General features: G+C 44.7%; 1 protein-coding gene across 3 annotated transcripts in view; it reads left to right on the top strand.

Annotated features, from left to right (window-relative positions):
• The window catches only part of TAMM41 (TAM41 mitochondrial translocator assembly and maintenance homolog), a 52862-nt gene that overhangs the window by 27274 nt on the left and 8867 nt on the right, over nucleotides 1-16721 (top strand). For all 3 annotated transcript variants that reach the window (XM_055557614.1, XM_055557615.1, XM_055557616.1), the window contains exons 5-7: nucleotides 5612-5757; nucleotides 14193-14358; nucleotides 15642-15704. In XM_055557614.1, coding sequence (XP_055413589.1) covers nucleotides 5612-5757; nucleotides 14193-14358; nucleotides 15642-15704 — 375 coding nt within the window. The remainder of the gene's footprint in view (nucleotides 1-5611; nucleotides 5758-14192; nucleotides 14359-15641; nucleotides 15705-16721) is intronic.

Here is a 16721-nt window from a genome sequence, read left to right as displayed (position 1 = left end):
ATTTAAAGAATTCTTAGAACACAAAAGACAAGTAACCCAATATAGAAATGGGCAAAGGATTTGAATAGACTATTTTTTGAGAGGAAGTATACAAATAGCAGACAAGCACATGAAAAGGTGCTCAGCATCATTCTTCATTTCTTTGCAACCCTATGGACTCTTCAGTCAATGGAATTCTCCAGGCCAGAATACTGGAGTGGGTAGCCTTTCTCTTCTCCAAGGGATCATCCCAACCCAGGGATCGAATGAACTCAGGTCTCCTGCATTGCAGGTGGGTTTTTTACCAGCTGAGCCACAAGGGAAGCCCAAGAATACTGGAGTGGGTAGCCCATCCCTTCTCCAGTGGATCTTCCTGACTCAGGAATCGAACTGGGTCTCCTGCATTGCAGGCAGATTCTTTACCAACTGAGCTACCAGGGAAGCCCACTTTACATACAAATAGCAGATGAGCACATGAAAAGGTGCTCAGCAGCATTAGACCCCAGTTCATACCCAAAGCCTATGATCAAAATACAAATGAGAACAGGTGTTGATGAGGCTGTGAAGAAATTGACCTGCATACATTGCTGAAGGAATGTAAATAACACAGCCACTTTGGAAAAAACAGTTTGGCAGTTCCTCAAAATATTAAAGCAACTATGTGACCTAGCGATTCTACTCCTGGGTATCTACCCAAGACAAATGAAAATATATATCCACACAAAAACTCTTATGCAAATGTTCAGGGCAGGGTTATTCATTTAAAAAAAAAAAAGGCCCCAAATGTCTATCAACTGAGAGACAGATATATAAAATGTGGTACATCCACCCAGTGGAATATTATTTAGCGATAAACAGGAATAAGTACTGATAGGTGCTCCAACATGATGAACTTTAAAAATATCATGCTAATCAAGAGACCCTGTATTGTGCAGTTCCACTCATGTAAAGTGTTCAGAATAGGAAAATCTATATATAGAGAAAGTGGATTAGTCTCTGTGTGGGGCTGAGGGTGGAAGCAGGGAAGGAAAGTGACTGCTGGTGGTACAGGGTTTCTTTTAAGGAGGCTGAAATGATCTAAAGTTAGATGGTTGCATAACCCTGTAAATACACTAAAAAAAAACCACCATAGAATTATGTGCTTTATATAAGAATTATATGGTATGTGAATTATATCTTAAAAGAAAAGAAAAACCTGTTTAAAATGAGTATTATGTTGCACATATCAACTTCCAGTTTGAGCTCCTATTCCTGACCACTTCCACATCCGGAGTCCTGGCCACTAACCTGCTCCAAAATGCTGTTTTCATGTCACCTGCTGCTTGAGGCAGAGTCTGTATCTTTGTATGCCCTGAGTCCAACACAGCTCCTGGCACTTAGAAGCCACCCAGATATTTACTGAACCGAGATGACGGGAGTATGGCAGTTCGTCTAAGAGGGAAAGTTAGCCTGCCAGTGTCGTAGAAACCCAGGGCTTCCTGCACCCTCCGCCCTGCCCCTCCCATATACACATCATGACAGCAGTAATGTCTGCTCACTGTGGACAGAGCATCCTCTGATACCTTAATCACTGAAACCTACAGGCAGTCTTTTGAGGTTAGTGTGACTGTTGCAGAGAAGGAAGCTGATTGAGAAAGGTTAAGTGACTCACCCCCAGCCACCCAGGGATACGGCCAGACCTGAGAGCCGGGCCTTTCCGCTCACACCCTTATGTTCCTAATAAGGTCCCTGACTGCTGGGGACGAGCTGGAATCAGAGAGCAGGCCAGCTCCAAATGGACTACAAGCCTCTGAATTTGTCTTACTTCACGTCAAGGAGAGATTACCCTTTTGTCTAGCCATTGCATTAGACAGGCTGTTCTCTGGCTTGGGCAGTTAAGAGTTAAACTCCCATAAAATACAAGTCAGCAGTCAGTTTTTCCTCAATCTGTGTATTTTGTTGTGAGCGTATCTGTGGAGGTAAGAAAAATTGATTCTTAGGATCAGATGCTGGTTCATGCTGTGTCCACAATTTTATTCATTTTGTTCTGAAGCAGCGGGTGATAAGCCCATTTGCTTGCTGTTCCCCGTGGCTGAGCTGGTTCTGCTGCACAGCAGTTGGAGAAATCCAATTCAGCAGACATTTATGGATCTGCCTTCATGTGCCAGGCAGCGGGCGAGGAGCCGGGGTCACAGGGACGAATACGCTTTGGTCCCCGTTCGCAGAAAGTCCTTAATGTTTCCCAACTCCTTTCATCGTGGCCGGCAGTTGTTGTTTGGGGAGGGTTTGGATCATTTGCCTTTACATTTTGGTGAAATATGCTCCCTCTCTCAGAAAATTACTGTCTAAAATGTAAGAGCTTTTGTTTGTTAAATGTACAGGAGGTGAGGAGGTGGCATAAATACTTAGATCTCGACAGTGGGGCACTGATCCTTCAGTTCTGAGCCAGCTGTGTGACACTCAGGGTTTGATGACATTTCATCCCTTCAGGGAGAAGTAGAAAACATTTATAGGCTCTGGATGAAAGCATGAGGGTATATACACAATTCAAAGTCAACCCAGCTGCCTCTCCATTCACATTTGCTGGGACAGCATGTGTGTGCATCCGTGAACTTACTTCAGAAGGCTAGAGGCAGTGAGGCAGCATTACAGAAGTGAGGGAAAGGGGGGAAATTACAGGGGAGAATTACAGAGTGAAGTGAAGTTAGCACCTGAAATGTCACTGCCCTGATCCTGAGAGGTGGCCAGGCCTTGGGCAGGTTGTTGCTCCTTGTCCTCGTCCGTGAGATTGAGGATAATCAGCACCTTCCTTGTGAGGCTTGGCAGCCTTAAATGAGACAGCAGATGCGGAGCACATGCCTTTAAAGAGCCCACAGTTAAATGTGTCTCTTATTAGAGTAAACATAACCATTTAAAAAGTCTTTTGTCTTGTTTTTTTACAAAGTTGTTTCCTTTTGGTACTTTGGTGTCCTGGCTTCTCAGCTGCACATTATTCCGTGGTCATTTTCCATTTCTGTGTGTGGTTCTGGTAACTCTTAGTGGGTGAGCCCTGGTCCACGGTTGGTGCGGGTGCGCCCCAGTCCCCGGTCAGTGTGGGTGGTCCGTGGTCGGTGTGAGTGCGCCCCGGTCCCTGGTCGGTGTGGGTGGTTTGTGGTCAGTGTGGGCACACCCCGGTTCGTGGTCGGTGTGGGTGCACCCCGATCTGTGGTCAGTGTGGGTGCACCCTGATCTGTGGTCAGTGTGGGTGGTTCACGGTTGGTATGGGTGCGGCCTGGTCCATGGTCGGTGTGGGTGGTCTGTGGTTGGTGTGGGTGGTTCGCAGTTGGTGTGGGTGCACCCCAATCCGTGCTCAGTGTGGGTGCACCCCGATCTGTGGTTGATGTACCCCGATCTGTGGTCAGTGTGGGTGGTCCGTGGTCATTGTGGGTGGTCCATGGTCTGTGCTTGGTATGGATGCACTGTTCTCCTGTTGAGGGACATTTGGTTGCTGCCAGGATTTCAGTGTTGTAAATCGCATATTAAAAAGCAGAGACATCATTTTGCCAACAAAGGTCCGTCTAGTCAAGGTTATGGTTTTTCCAGTGATAATGTATGGATGTGAGAGTTGGACTGTGAAGAAAGCTGAGCACCAAAGAATTGATGCTTTTGAACTGTGGTGTTGGAGAAGACTCTTGAGAGTCCCTTGGACTGCAACGAGATCCAACCAGTCCATCCTAAAGGAGATCAGTCCTGAGTGTTCATTGGAAGGACTGATGCTGAAGCTGAAACTCCAATACTTTGGCCACCTCGTGCGAAGAGTTGACTCATTGCAAAAGACCCTGATGCTGGGAGGGATTGGGGGCAGGAGGAGAAGGGGACGACAGAGGATGAGATGGGTGGATGGCATCAACGACTCGATGGACATGAGTTTGAGTGAACTCCTGGAGTTGGTGATGGACAGGGAGGCCTGACATGCTGCGATTCATGGGGTTGCAAGGAGTCGGACACGACTGAGCGACTGAACTGAACTGAAATCGTGCTTCAGTGAAGAGTCGTGTGTGTGCAGGGTGTTCACTGGCTTCCTGGGAGACCTCAGGCCGGTTCCGTCGTCCCGTGTGCCTGTCCCCTTCCTGCCACATGGGGAGGTGGCAGTGCCCAGCTGAGGGGACGGCTGTGTGGGCAGACGAGGTAGGATGATGACCCAGATCCTGAGCGAGCTTCACCTCCTGGCCTCTGTTTGGGTTTGGGGCTTGGGGCTCGCCCTCCAGAGATGAGGCTTCGTCAGTCACAGCTTCCAGAAGGACTGTAGCAGTGTACGAGTCAAGAGCCTTACGTGAGAGAACCAGTTTCTCCAACCTCTCACTAGCAGTCATCCTCACGTGTAATTGTGTAAACAAACAGAAAATGCTGTCGTCTGTGTTTGAGCAGCTCGTTAGGGCAGTGAGAGGACAGGACTCACTCGAGCTCGCTGCCCTAACCAGTCCCCACCTCATCTCACAGAGGTCAGGTTCCAGAGGCTGTCCATGAACCTTTTCCAAAGCTTGTAGTCCCCACACGGTCCTTTGAAGCTTAAAAATCCAGTGTATTTTATTCCTCACTGAGGTACATACCTACTGTTGGGTATCTGATAATTTTTCCAACAATTATGGCCTCATGTCAGAGCTGCCCTGTGGGCCCAGCAGCATGCCCCTTCGCTCACCAGAACTCCCTGCCCCAGGGGAGCCCCCTGTATGGGCAACATGGACCCTTCTGTTGGGGCTGCGCTGGCTTCTGGGCATGCGCATAGGCGGGGCTGGCTTCTGGACATGTGCACGGGTGGGGCTGGCTTCTGGGCATGCGCATAGGCGAGGATGCACACTGGCCCAGGAGCTGCCTGTGGCTGCTGGCCTGCCCGTGGTCCGGACTTGTCCACGGGTGACTGGCTGTAGGGTCTGCAGTGGTTCCGGCCTGCTGGATAGCAGGCTGGTGCTGACGGGCTGGACGGAGGATGCCAAGATGGCCCTGACCAGCAGTGGAATAATCATGGGAGGAATGAGGTCCTCAGGAGGGTGGCCATCAGCACCTCTGTCCCCAGGAGGCGGCCTCGTTGCCTCTTGCTTCTCTAGATCAGCAGTTCACCACTTGCAACTTTTTAAAGTTATATCTGCTTTAAAGTTCATCCGAAATGTAATCTGTGTCCTTGTCAAATATAATAAAGTTATTTATATTCACAGAGTACCTCAAAAGCCCTCATACAAATGCAGCAGGCAGGGCCAAGCTGAGTGAGCAGCACCAAGGATGAGATACACACAACCCCCGTCTCTGATTGGTCACAGGCAGAGTTTTGTTAACAAGATGAAAGTTTATAAATAGAGAAGCTTCTGCATTGGAAAAACAAGTGCATATTAACTGTCAGGGTGACTTTCTTCTGTACTTCAGTATATTTTAACTGGCTAAAGGGCTTTGTTGTTTGAGAGGCTCTATTTTCCCCAAAACAAGTGCCTGTATTCCTGGGCTGCTGTGTTCGTGTCTTGAAGGTGAAAAAGCCAGTGCTTCGAGAGAGAGATCCTGCCAGGCTGACCTGGTGCAGTGTCAGCTGGGGGGCTTTGGTTCACAGGTCATTTGGGGGCCTGCAGTCCACAGGGCAGACTCTGAAGTCGCAGTGCGAAACTGGTTTTGTGCTTGTTTTAACCAGGTGACTTTCGGATGGTGGTTGGAGAGGATAAGGCAAAAGTGTTGAATATCGTGAAGCCCAACATGGCCCACTTCCGGGAGCTGTACGGCAGCATTCTGCAGGAGAGCCCCCAGGTGGTGTATAAGGCCCAGCAGGGCAGCCTGGAGGTGAGCGGCCGGTGGGACATCGCGGGTCCGTCCTGAGGCAGGAGCCTGTTTAAGGGGAAAAGTCGGATGCGCAGTATGACCAGTGTAGTAACTATTCACAGAAAGTGCGTTTTGCGTGTAAACGTGTTCTCTGTGTGTTTGAAATAAGGCTAAAAGGTGGCATAAGAAGCTAGTGACAGACAGGAGGCTGCCTCTGGAGAAGGGCCAGGGGCTGACATGAGCCGGGTGGGGGCCGGTCTTCACCGTGTGTACCTTTTTTGCCATTTGAACTTCTTGCTACGTATATTAATTATTAATCAGAAACAAATAGAAGCAAACTCTGAAATTACCTTCTCTTCGCCTCCAAACCCATCTGCCTCCCAGAGGTAGTCTTATTCACAGGTTGGTGTGTTTGCTTCCAGACTCATTGCGTCGCTTCTGTGTGTATCTGCACGTGTATAGACATGTAGGAAGTGGCTTGGTCTTTTTCATTTGGTTTTATTTTACATAAATGTATTCATATATGTTATTCTGAAGCTTGTTTTTCCCCCACTTGTTATATGTATTGTGTCTTGGGACTTTTCTTTTGACATAGCAGACAAAACTTTCTTTCAAGGCACTTTTCAAAAAAATACTAAGTTTTTTGAAAATAAAGAAGAGCCCCTCCTTTGAGAAATGTAACTTGGATTTAAGATTTTTTTAACTATAAGATTCATGGTTTTTTATCTTTAAGATAACACCATTCTACTTTTTTAATGCTCTTTCTTTTCCAAATAATACAAGCAATTAATATCATGTTGAATAACAAATTAATGGTATTTCTAGAACTGAAAGGCAACTTTAAAAACTAGGAATTATTTTGAATGTAACATTGGAGAATACCATGAATGCCCAGAAAACCCACCACTCAGTTTAACAAATTTTGCCGTGTTTGCTTTAGATTGAGGTTTTTTGTTTTTAATTTTTACTTTTCTCAAAGTGATGCCTGCACTCTTTAAAACCCAGGTGATACCCCAAGGTTTTGAACAAAAAACAGCAGTTCCATGCTGCACAGCTTCCTACTTGTCTGTGCTACTTCCCAGAGCAACTGGTCTCATCTCCTTCACTGATTCTTCTGGTGTTTACTTGCATATTTACAAGTAAAATGATTTGACTGTTATTTCTAGATTTTTAAAAAAGTTTTGTACTTTTTTTGTTATCTTTTTATGGAACGTGAGGTTTTTTTACTCTCATGCACTCCATCCACACACACACACTCTTTCATGCTCTATCTCTTTCTCTCCCTGTCTCTCCCCACCACCACTCACCTATGCTCCATATATAGTTATTACATGGGCTTCCCAGATGGTTCATCTGGGAAAATGAATCCATCCACCTGCAATGCAGTAGACCTGAGTTCGAGCCCTGGATCAGGAAGATCCCCTGGAGGAGGGCATGGCAACCCACTCCAGTAGTCTTCCCTGGAGAATCCCATGGACAGAGGAGCCTAGACAGCTATAGTCCATGGAATTGAAAAGAGTTGGACACAACTGAGGTGACTGAGCATGCATGTATAATAATTATTATATAATTTTAAATTAATAGTCAATATTTACTTTATTAGGACAACTGGCTTTTTTCATTGCTGAGATATACTCCTGTGAAATTTAGTTTCCTGTACAACTTTGTTTTTCTTGGAGTTAATCAGTCCATTTGTTCTGACTTTCTTGGTTTTCTCATTGTTGTTGTTCAGTTGCTAAGTCATGTCTGACTCTTTGTGATCCCATGGACTGCAGCACTCCAGGCTTCCCTGCACTTCACTGTTTGAGCTTCCTTGAATTTACTCAGACTCACATGCATTGAGTCAGTGATGCCATCCAACCATCTCATCCTCTGCCAACCCCCTTCTCCTCCTGCCCTCAGTCTTTCCCAGCATCAGAGTCTATTCCAATGAGCCGGTTCTTCACATCACATGATGAAAGTATTAAAGCTCTAGCTTCAGCATCAGTCCTTCCAATGAATATTCAGGACTGATTTCCTTTAGGATGGACTAGTTTAATCTCCTTGCAGTCCAGGGGACTCTCAAGAGTCTTTGCCAGCACCACAGCTTAAAAGCATCAGTTCTTCGGTGCTCAGCCTTCTTTATGGTCAAACTCTCACATCTCTACATGACTACTGAAAAAGCCACAGCTTTGACTAGATGGACCTTTGTCAGCAAAGTAATGTCTCTGCTTTTTAATATGCTGTCTAGGTTTGTCATAGCTTTTCTTCCAAGGAGCAAGCATCTTTTAATCTCATGGCTGCAGTCACCATCTGCAGTGATTTTGGAGCCCAAGAAAATAAAGTCTGTCACTGTTTCCATTGTTTCCCTATTTACCAGAAAGTGATGGGATGGGATGCCATGATCTTAGTGTTTTGAATGTTGAATTTTAACCCAGCTTTTTCACTCTCCTCTTTCACTTTCATCAAGAGGCTCTTTAGTTCCTCTTTGCTTTCTGACATAAGGGTGGTGTCATCTGCATATCTGAGGTTATTGATATTTCTCCCAGAAGTCTTGATTCCAGCTTGTACTTCATCCAGCCCAGCGTTTCTCATGATGTACTCTGCATATAAATTAAATAAGCAGGGTGACAATATACAGCCTTGACATACTCCTTTCCCAATTTTGAACCAATCCGTTGGTCCATGTCTGATTCTAACTGTTGCTTCTTGACCTGCATACAGATTTCTTAGGAGGCAGGTAAGGTGGTCTGGTATTTCCATCTGTTTAAGAATTTTCTACAATTTGTTGTGATCCATACAGTCAAAGGCTTTAGTGTAGTCAATGGAGCAGAAGTGGATGTTTTTCTGGAATTCTCTTGCTTTTTCTATGCTCCAACAGATGTTGAAAATTTGATATCTGGCTCCTCTGCCTTTTCTAAATGCGCCTTGAACACCTGGGAGTTCTTGGTTCAGGTACTGTTGAAGCCTCACTTGGAGAATTTTGAGCATTACTTTGCTAGCATGTGAAATGAGTGCAATTGTGCAGTAGTTTGAGCATTCTTTGGGGTTGCCTTTCTTTGGGATTGGAATGAAAACTGACCTTTTCCAGTCCTGTGGCCACTTCTGAGTTTTCCAAATTTGCTGGCATATTGAGTGCAGCACTTTACCAGCATCACCTTTTAGGATTTGAAATAGCTCAGCTGGAATTTCATCACCTCCACTAGCTTTGTTTGTTATAATGCGTCCTAAGGCCCACTTGACTTCACATCCAGGATGTCTGGCTCTAGGTGAGTGACCACACCATGGTCTGGGTTATCTGGGTCATTAAAACCTTTCTTGTACAGTTTTTCCATGTGTTCTTGCCACCTCTTCTTTTTTTTTTTTTTCCTGCCACCTCTTCTTAGTCTCTCTGCTTCAAGTTCCTTACCATTTCTGTCCTTTATTGTGCCCATCTTTGCATGAAATGTTCCCTTGGTATCTCTGATTTTCTTGAAGAGATCTCTAGTCTTTCCCATTCTGTTGTTTTCCTCTATTTCTGTGCATTGATCACTGAGGAAGGCTTTCTTACCTCTCCTTGCTATTCTTTGGAACTATGCATTCAGATGGGTATATCTTTCCCTTTATCTTTTGCCTTTCGCCTCTCTTCTTTTCTCAGCTATTTGTAAGTCCTCCTTAGACAACCATTTTGCTTTGTTGCATTTATTTTTCTTGGGGATGGTTTTGGTCACCACCTCCTGTACAGTGTTACTGACCTCTGTTCATAGTTCTTCAGGCACTATGTCTATCAGATCTAGTCCTTTAAATCTATTTCTTACTTCTACTGTATAATCATAAAAGATGATTTAGGTCATACCTGAATGGCCTAGTGATTTTCCCTACTTTCTTCAATTTAAATCTGAATTTTTCAATAAGGAGCTGATGATCTGAGCCATAGTCAGCTCCAGATCTTGGTTTTGCTGACTGTATAGAGCTTCTTCATCTTTGGCTACAAAGAATATAATCCATCTGACTTCGGTATTGACGGTCTGGTGATGTCCATGTGTAGAGTCTTCTCTTATTTTGTTGGAAGAGGATATTTGCCATGATCAGTGTGTTCTCTTGACAAAACTCTTTTAGCCTTTGCCCTGCTTCATTTTGTACTCCAAGGCCAAACTTGCCTGTTACTCCAGCTATCTCCTGCCTTTCTACTTTTGGATTCCAGTCCCCTATGATGGAAAGGACATCTTCTTTTGATGTTGGTTCTAGAAGGTCTTGTATTTTGTACATACCTGTAACTAATTCACCCTCAAACTCTCCTACAGATCTATGAAACATCTTACATTGCAGACAAACACATCAGGTGTTTTCTCTGTTTCTTGCTTTTCCTGGGGACATTCTTCCTGGAGTCCCGTGTCCCCCGTTCCTTTCATGACTGGGTGCTTTCTAGACACACTGCACAGCTCTTCTCCAGAGCTTTGTTTCATTATCACCTGAGAATTTCTTCCCCTCTCCTTTTGCTAATTTTTGGTTTTCTTGAACTTTTCCTCTTTCACAGTTTATACTTTTAAGTACTAAAATGTGTACTTGTGAAAGAGGTAAATTTTTTGAGATTCTATACATCTGGAAATTCTACCCTTAAACTGATGGATGAGTTTAGGTTAGACATCAGATTCTAGGCTGTAAGTAATTTTCCCTCAGAAGTTTTTTAAGTCATGGCTTTATTTCTTCTAGTTTCTTCTGTTGCACTAAAAAGTCCAACAGGGACTTCCCTGGTGGTCCCCTGGTTAAAAATCCACCTTGCAATGCAGAGATTTGACCCTACATGGATTTGACCCCTGGTTGGGGAACTAGGGTCCCACATGCTCTGGGGCACAGCCAACATATTAAAAAAAAAAAGAAAGGTCCAATAGTATTCAGATTCCCTATCCTTTGGATGTGATCTTTTTTCTCTCTGATACTACTTAGTATTTTTTCCTTTTTTTCCAGTATTCTTAAATTTCATGATGATTTGCCTTTGCCTTGTGTATGCTTTTTCATCATTGTTGCTATCATTGTGTTTTGTTCGGCCACACCACACATCTTGCGGGATCTTGGTTCCCTGACCAGGGATGGAACCTGTGCCCCCTGCAGTGGAAGTGCACTCACCCCTGAGCCTTCAGGAAATTCCCATGGTTTTTACATATTATTCTGGCACTTCGTGACTCTGTTCTGGAAATGCACGATGCTCAATTCTAGGGAATCATTTTTTCATTTCTGTAACGAAATTCTCTTCTACCATTCCTTCATATCCATTGTCTTCATTTTTTTCTAGAATTCCTATTAGTTGTTGGACCTCCTTGTTTGGTTTTTTCCCCCCTCATTCCTGTTTCTTTATTTTTTTTGTTCTGCTTTCCAGAATAATTTTTTGAATTGATCTTCCAACAGATCTGTTGAATTTTTATTTTCCTCTGAATGTTCTTTTTTCATATATATATATAGCATTCTGTTCTTGTTGTATGTCTGCCTTATTTTTCCTCGAAACCTGAAGAGGCCAGTCAGCGCAATTCTTCCTTAGTGATGAGAGGTAGAGATTTCCTCAGTTGTTCTTTACTTTGGAGAGGATGTCCCAGCATACTCCAGATCTCTTGACCCCTAAAAACTTCCCTGCTGCGTTGGGCTCCTCAGACTTCATGGAGTTTCTCTTTTACCCTTTGGAGTGCATACAGCTACCAAGACCACCAATGTCCTTGCCCCTTACTACTCACCAGGTGACAGTAGCAACGTGTCTTTGATGTAGTGGACCAACATGAGATCACACAAAATAATTAGCTTGCTGCATTGTGAGGGTCGGCAAGTTTGAAATTTGCAGGTCAAGCCAGAGACCCAGGGAGGAGTCTGCTGTTCTCTTGAGTCCAGGGGCAGTCTGGAGGCAGACCTTCTGCCTCAGGAAAGTTTAGTCTTTCTTCACAAGGTCTTCAACTGACAGGATGAGGTCTGTCCACATTAAAGGGGGTCTTCTGCTATTTAGTGTCTGCTGGCTTCGATATGAATTACATCTAAAAAGATGCCTTTACAGTAACATCTGGACTAAAGTTTGACCAAGCAACTGGGCCCTGTAGCCCAGCCAAGTTGACATATACAGTGAAACATCACACCCTGTATCCTTTAGGTCTACGTGTGACATCAATCTTTGCCATTTCTCCTGGGGTGTGGTTTTCTTTTTTCATTGCTCTTTTGACCAGGGGGTGAGAATGCCAGCTTCAGAGACTTCCACTTGGCCTTCTCCATCAGGACAGCTCCAATGCGCCATCTGAAGAGTATGCTTTCTAGGACTACTCTTGGTACCAGCTGTGTAGGATCAGGTTTGGGGAGTTTTGAAATGAAGACATCATCTGATTGATCGTGTGCTGGCACTGTGGAACTTGATGGCTCTTCTGAGCTATCCCCACTTGGAGGAAGGAGGCCAGGCCTTCAAACCCCTGCATTTTCCAGTCTTTGGAAAGAGGCAGCTCCCTTGGCTGTAGCCAGTTCTAGGAGGGACTCTGAGAGAAGGAGTCAGCCAACGTTCCCAGCAGGTAGCGGAATGAGTACCTTGGCCTTGAAACAGGATCTGATTGGTACAACACAGCAGCTGCGGTCATATGACTATATCTGCTTTTTAAAAACATCAGCCTTGTTGAGATATAATTTACATAGCATAAAATTTGGTGGTTTTTAGTCTCTTCACAGAGGTGTGCAACCATCACCACTATCTAATTTTAGAATATTTTCTTCACTCCGAAAAGAAACTCCATTGCCGTTAGCAGTCCCTAGCTTCCCCTCCCCCAGGCAGCCACTAAGCTACGCTCTGCTCCATGGATTTGCTTGTTCCAGACACTTCTGTAGATGGAGTCGTACAACAGGTGGTCTTTTCCATATCTGCTGTTAAAATGCAATGTGACTCATAGTTTTAACTGCTTTCACATTCATGTTTTAATGAGGACTAAAGAGTAAGGATGATTAGAATTTTGCAACTTCTTTGAACATGTCACCTAATATTTTGTTTTTAAACACATACTTTGAAGCAGAAACTCCAGTGCATTTGTGTCCTCCAGAGAAAGCAGTGGCAAATGCTATTTTCTGATTCCTCATAGTACTCAAGCCATTTTGGCATCTCTAAAATTCCTGGAAGTTTCATAGGTAAAGACTTAGAGAAATATAAGATCCTATTGACTAATCTCAATACTCGGCCCCAAAATATGAGTCTATAAATGTCATTTCTAGCATATTTTACAGGATATTCACATTTTTGGGTCATTTATCTAGTGAAAGATAAGTAGAGATTGAATCCTGTGAATTTAGGAAAATCTCAATGATTAATATGAAACATTTAGGTTAAAGAAACCCTTCACCTTAGCGGAGCCTCTAATTAATAGCCTTTTATTCTTTTCTGCAAAGACTTTATAGATAAAACTAGAAAATCCAGATATTAGGCATGTACTCAATAAATATTTGTTTAATGAAAAAAATGGTAGAGTGCGTGAATTCTGATTATTAAGAAGGATGGTCATATCTGAGAAATCTGAATCTAAAATTGAATACATTCGTTTGTCTAATTTTGTTTCTTACTGTTCTCTTCAAGTTAAACCCTAAACACTTGATAAAATAGCACAGGACATTGTTACTGGGAGAAGGATGTGATGCGCTGTTAAGGGCGCTGACACTGCCTCTCGCCTTGGCGGGCAGTCGATGTTTATACGGTTTTGGAAAAATTTAGTTCCATGAAGTAAAGTATATTAGACTAGGAGTTAGGGAAGCTGGGTGTGGACCCAGCTCTGTGGCTAAATTTTGATCCGAAGGTGTCCAAGTAAAGTCTAATGCATAGTTTTACGTATGTTTTATTTCTGTGTTTATCTTTAAACTTGATACATTTTAGAATACGTTAGGATCAAAAACCATTGGTGTAACTTACTGTTGTTTAAGAAATAATGACAACTAAGATTTATTGGTACAGTTATTCATCCACTTATTCAGCCACTGTTTTTTAAGTACCTACTATGTGCCAGGGGATTAAAGGTGAATAAAGGTTGGTCTCCGTCATCAGTTTATTCCTACAGTTTAGACAGGAGACGCAAGTTTAGATCCCGCTCTCTGGCTGGCTGTGTGATCCTGGCATGTTAATCTGTCCGTGTGTTTAAGATGAGTGCTTGATTTGCTAGGGTGTCAGCTTTACCTGAATCTTCACTTTCCTTAACTACTGGATTTAGGACAAGTAGAAAAAAAATTTTAAACTGAGAGTCACAAATTGATTCTTGAAAGAAATTTCTGTTCTTAGGTACAAACAATATTCTAGGAAAAGGATTGGCTTGTTTGAAGGAGCTGAGACTCCTTAACATTCAGGCATTCAGTTTCAGGAAGGAGAGTCTCCTTAGCACACTGCCTGTCTAGAACGTGAGTTCATACTCGCTTTGTGTGGTTTTAAGGAGAAGCCTTGTGTCTTTGAATATTTATAGCAATCAAAGCACTTCCATAGGCATCAACTTTTTTTTTCCTCTTAGATCGATAAAAGCCCAGAAGGACAATTCACTCAGCTAATGACATTGCCCAAAACCTTACAGCAGCAAATAAATCATATTATGGACCCTCCTGGAAAAAACAGAGACGTGGAAGAGACTTTATTACAAGTTGCTCATGACCCCGACTGTGGCGATGTGGTGCGTCTAGGTACGTACGTGAATCTGACAGGGAGGAGGTGCTGGCCAGGGGTAGCGGGAGGAGGGAGGCAAACTTTGTGGCTGAGACGGCTTCTTTCTTCTTTCTAGCCTAGAGATGGAGAGAGATTGCCTCTAGGAAGAAGAAAGCGCTGACAGTCTGGGGTTTTTCCCAGCCTAAATTCTCATTCGTTCAAAGAAGGGTGCTGAAATTCCTTCTATTTTCAGATCCCTTGGTCCTAAATCACTGTCAGAGAGGAAAACAATGATTCTTTTGGTCCAAAAGCATAACTTTTAGGAGTTATTGCAAAGACGTGGCTTTGTTCTCCATGGTGGTCTGAGGAAGGAGGAGACTGGTGACGTTTTTAATGCTTTTGCAACATCAAGAACACCACTCTCCTGGGCGCATGCCCCCTCGGTGTGTCTCATGTGTATGCACTAGGTCCAGCACCCGAAATGTTTCACACATTATCCCCAGTATGCACCCAAATCCTCCCTAGGGTGAACCCCAAATCTGAGCCTGAGCTTCAGAGGTTCGCTGCCTTTTGAGGTGTTTGAAGTATTACAGGTATTTACAGGTTCAGACAGTAAGGAGATCATTATGAACTGGCTCACCCTTCTCTGCTGAGCTTCCCCAGGGAGCAGCCGGGCCTGGCAGGATGCAGGTCACCACGGCGGTGCTGCGAGGCAAGGCTGCCCAGCGGGCAGAGCAGCGCGTGTGCTTGGGGCATCGGGCGCCTCTCCTGAAGATACACGTGGAGGCCTGTCTCCAGTTGTTTTCTTCTTAGCGTGGTGCTGGCCACGGAGTGAGCTCTGCTGCCCTTCTGAGGGCCTGAAGGGCCCCTCGCCGTCCTCACTGAGGAGTGCTCTGCGTGGTTGCAGGATGAGCTGCCGCCGCAGAAACGTGTGGTGTTTGGTGTTTGTTTTTTCCCCCCAGTCTTCTCACATCTTGGAATTGAGAGCCAGCAGGCTTAAGCAGGTTTAAAGTGAAAAAATGACCTTCGAGGGTCACCTAACCCCCTCCTCCCTGCGGGTTGTAAGATGAGGCGGTCCAGACCCAGAGGGGGCGCTCATTTTCCTGGCCTCACACAGCTGGTTGGCGACACAGCTGGCAGCTCGGGTCTCCCGGCCGTCCGTCCTGATGACCCTTTTCCTTAGTCGCCCTGACACCAGGGCAGAGATCGAGTTGCTGGTGTTATTGGATAGCTGGAATGGATATTTAGTTTCAAGTTTTTAAAGTGTTAAGATGACTAACATCTGGCCTTTTTGGCATCGTTGCTGGTTTTTTTCTCACAGGGCTTGCAGCAATTGTGAGACCTTCCAGTATGAGACAGAGCACCAAAGGCATTTTCACTGCCGGTAAGAATTTTTGAAAATCCAAACTTAACATACCTGCTGGATTGAGCAGCCTCAGCGCTCCGGGTTAAAATGTAAAGCTTTATCTGTATCCTTCAAGAACTTGTCAGACGCTGGGTTTTGCTGGTCATAACCTAGGACATGGCAGTAACATACAGAACGGCAGACGGTGCTGTGATCTGGGGGCCTGAGGTGCTGCTGGAAGGCTTGGCTGCCCAGGTACTCTGTATGTGCACGGCTTCCCTGGAGGTGTTATATCTTTGGAAGTTACTCATGATATTGTTGCAAAAACAGCAGTACCTTGCCCTGCCCCCCTGCTGTTCCTCTCCAAAGACAACCCCAGCTGCCTCTCCTGTTGGTTTATTTATGTTTTCACTGCTGGTTCTCTGGATAATAAGCTGGTATTGCTGCTTCTCCTTTTTAATTTTAGGCAGCATCTATGAATTCAGCTACCCCACCACACACACACACACAGAGACACATCCACGTCCGTACATCAGTCCGTCCGTCCATCCATCCATCCCTCCATCCCTCTCTCTGTGCTCAATGGTTGTGTCACAGCTTTGACGAAGTCTTCTTGTTTCCGTCGTCTGGCTGTGTTACTGTGATTCATCGCTGAGCCACCTGATACACTTTTCCTTCCCTGCACAACTTTCTTTTCCCATGGAGTTGTCATCACCTGTCTCATGGGAGAGACCCTTGTGTCTCACGTCTCTGATTCTTGTGGTGCACAGCCTCACTTTGGTGAAGCACACCATCCAGGCACTCTCTGGGAAGGGGTGCCAGGGAGGCAGATTTGGAGCCCGTGTGTGGCCAGGTCTGTCTTTAGTCACCCTCCCACCTGACTGACTGAGACTTAGGCTGGTGGTGATTAGAACTAACTGTCCTTTAGAATTCTGATATCATTGCTCAGGTTATCTTCTCACTTCTCTGATTGCTGTTGAGGTCTAAAGCTATTCTGATTCTTAATCCTTTGTGTATGCTCTTTCTGGAAGCCTTTTAGGTCTTTTTCCCCAAGGG

The sequence above is a fragment of the Bubalus kerabau genome, chromosome 20, assembly GCF_029407905.1.
Source record: "Bubalus kerabau isolate K-KA32 ecotype Philippines breed swamp buffalo chromosome 20, PCC_UOA_SB_1v2, whole genome shotgun sequence".
NCBI classification, from domain to species: Eukaryota; Metazoa; Chordata; class Mammalia; order Artiodactyla; family Bovidae; genus Bubalus; species Bubalus kerabau.
Note: the sequence above shows the minus strand (reverse complement) of the source record. Positions and strands in the feature narration are given on the sequence as shown.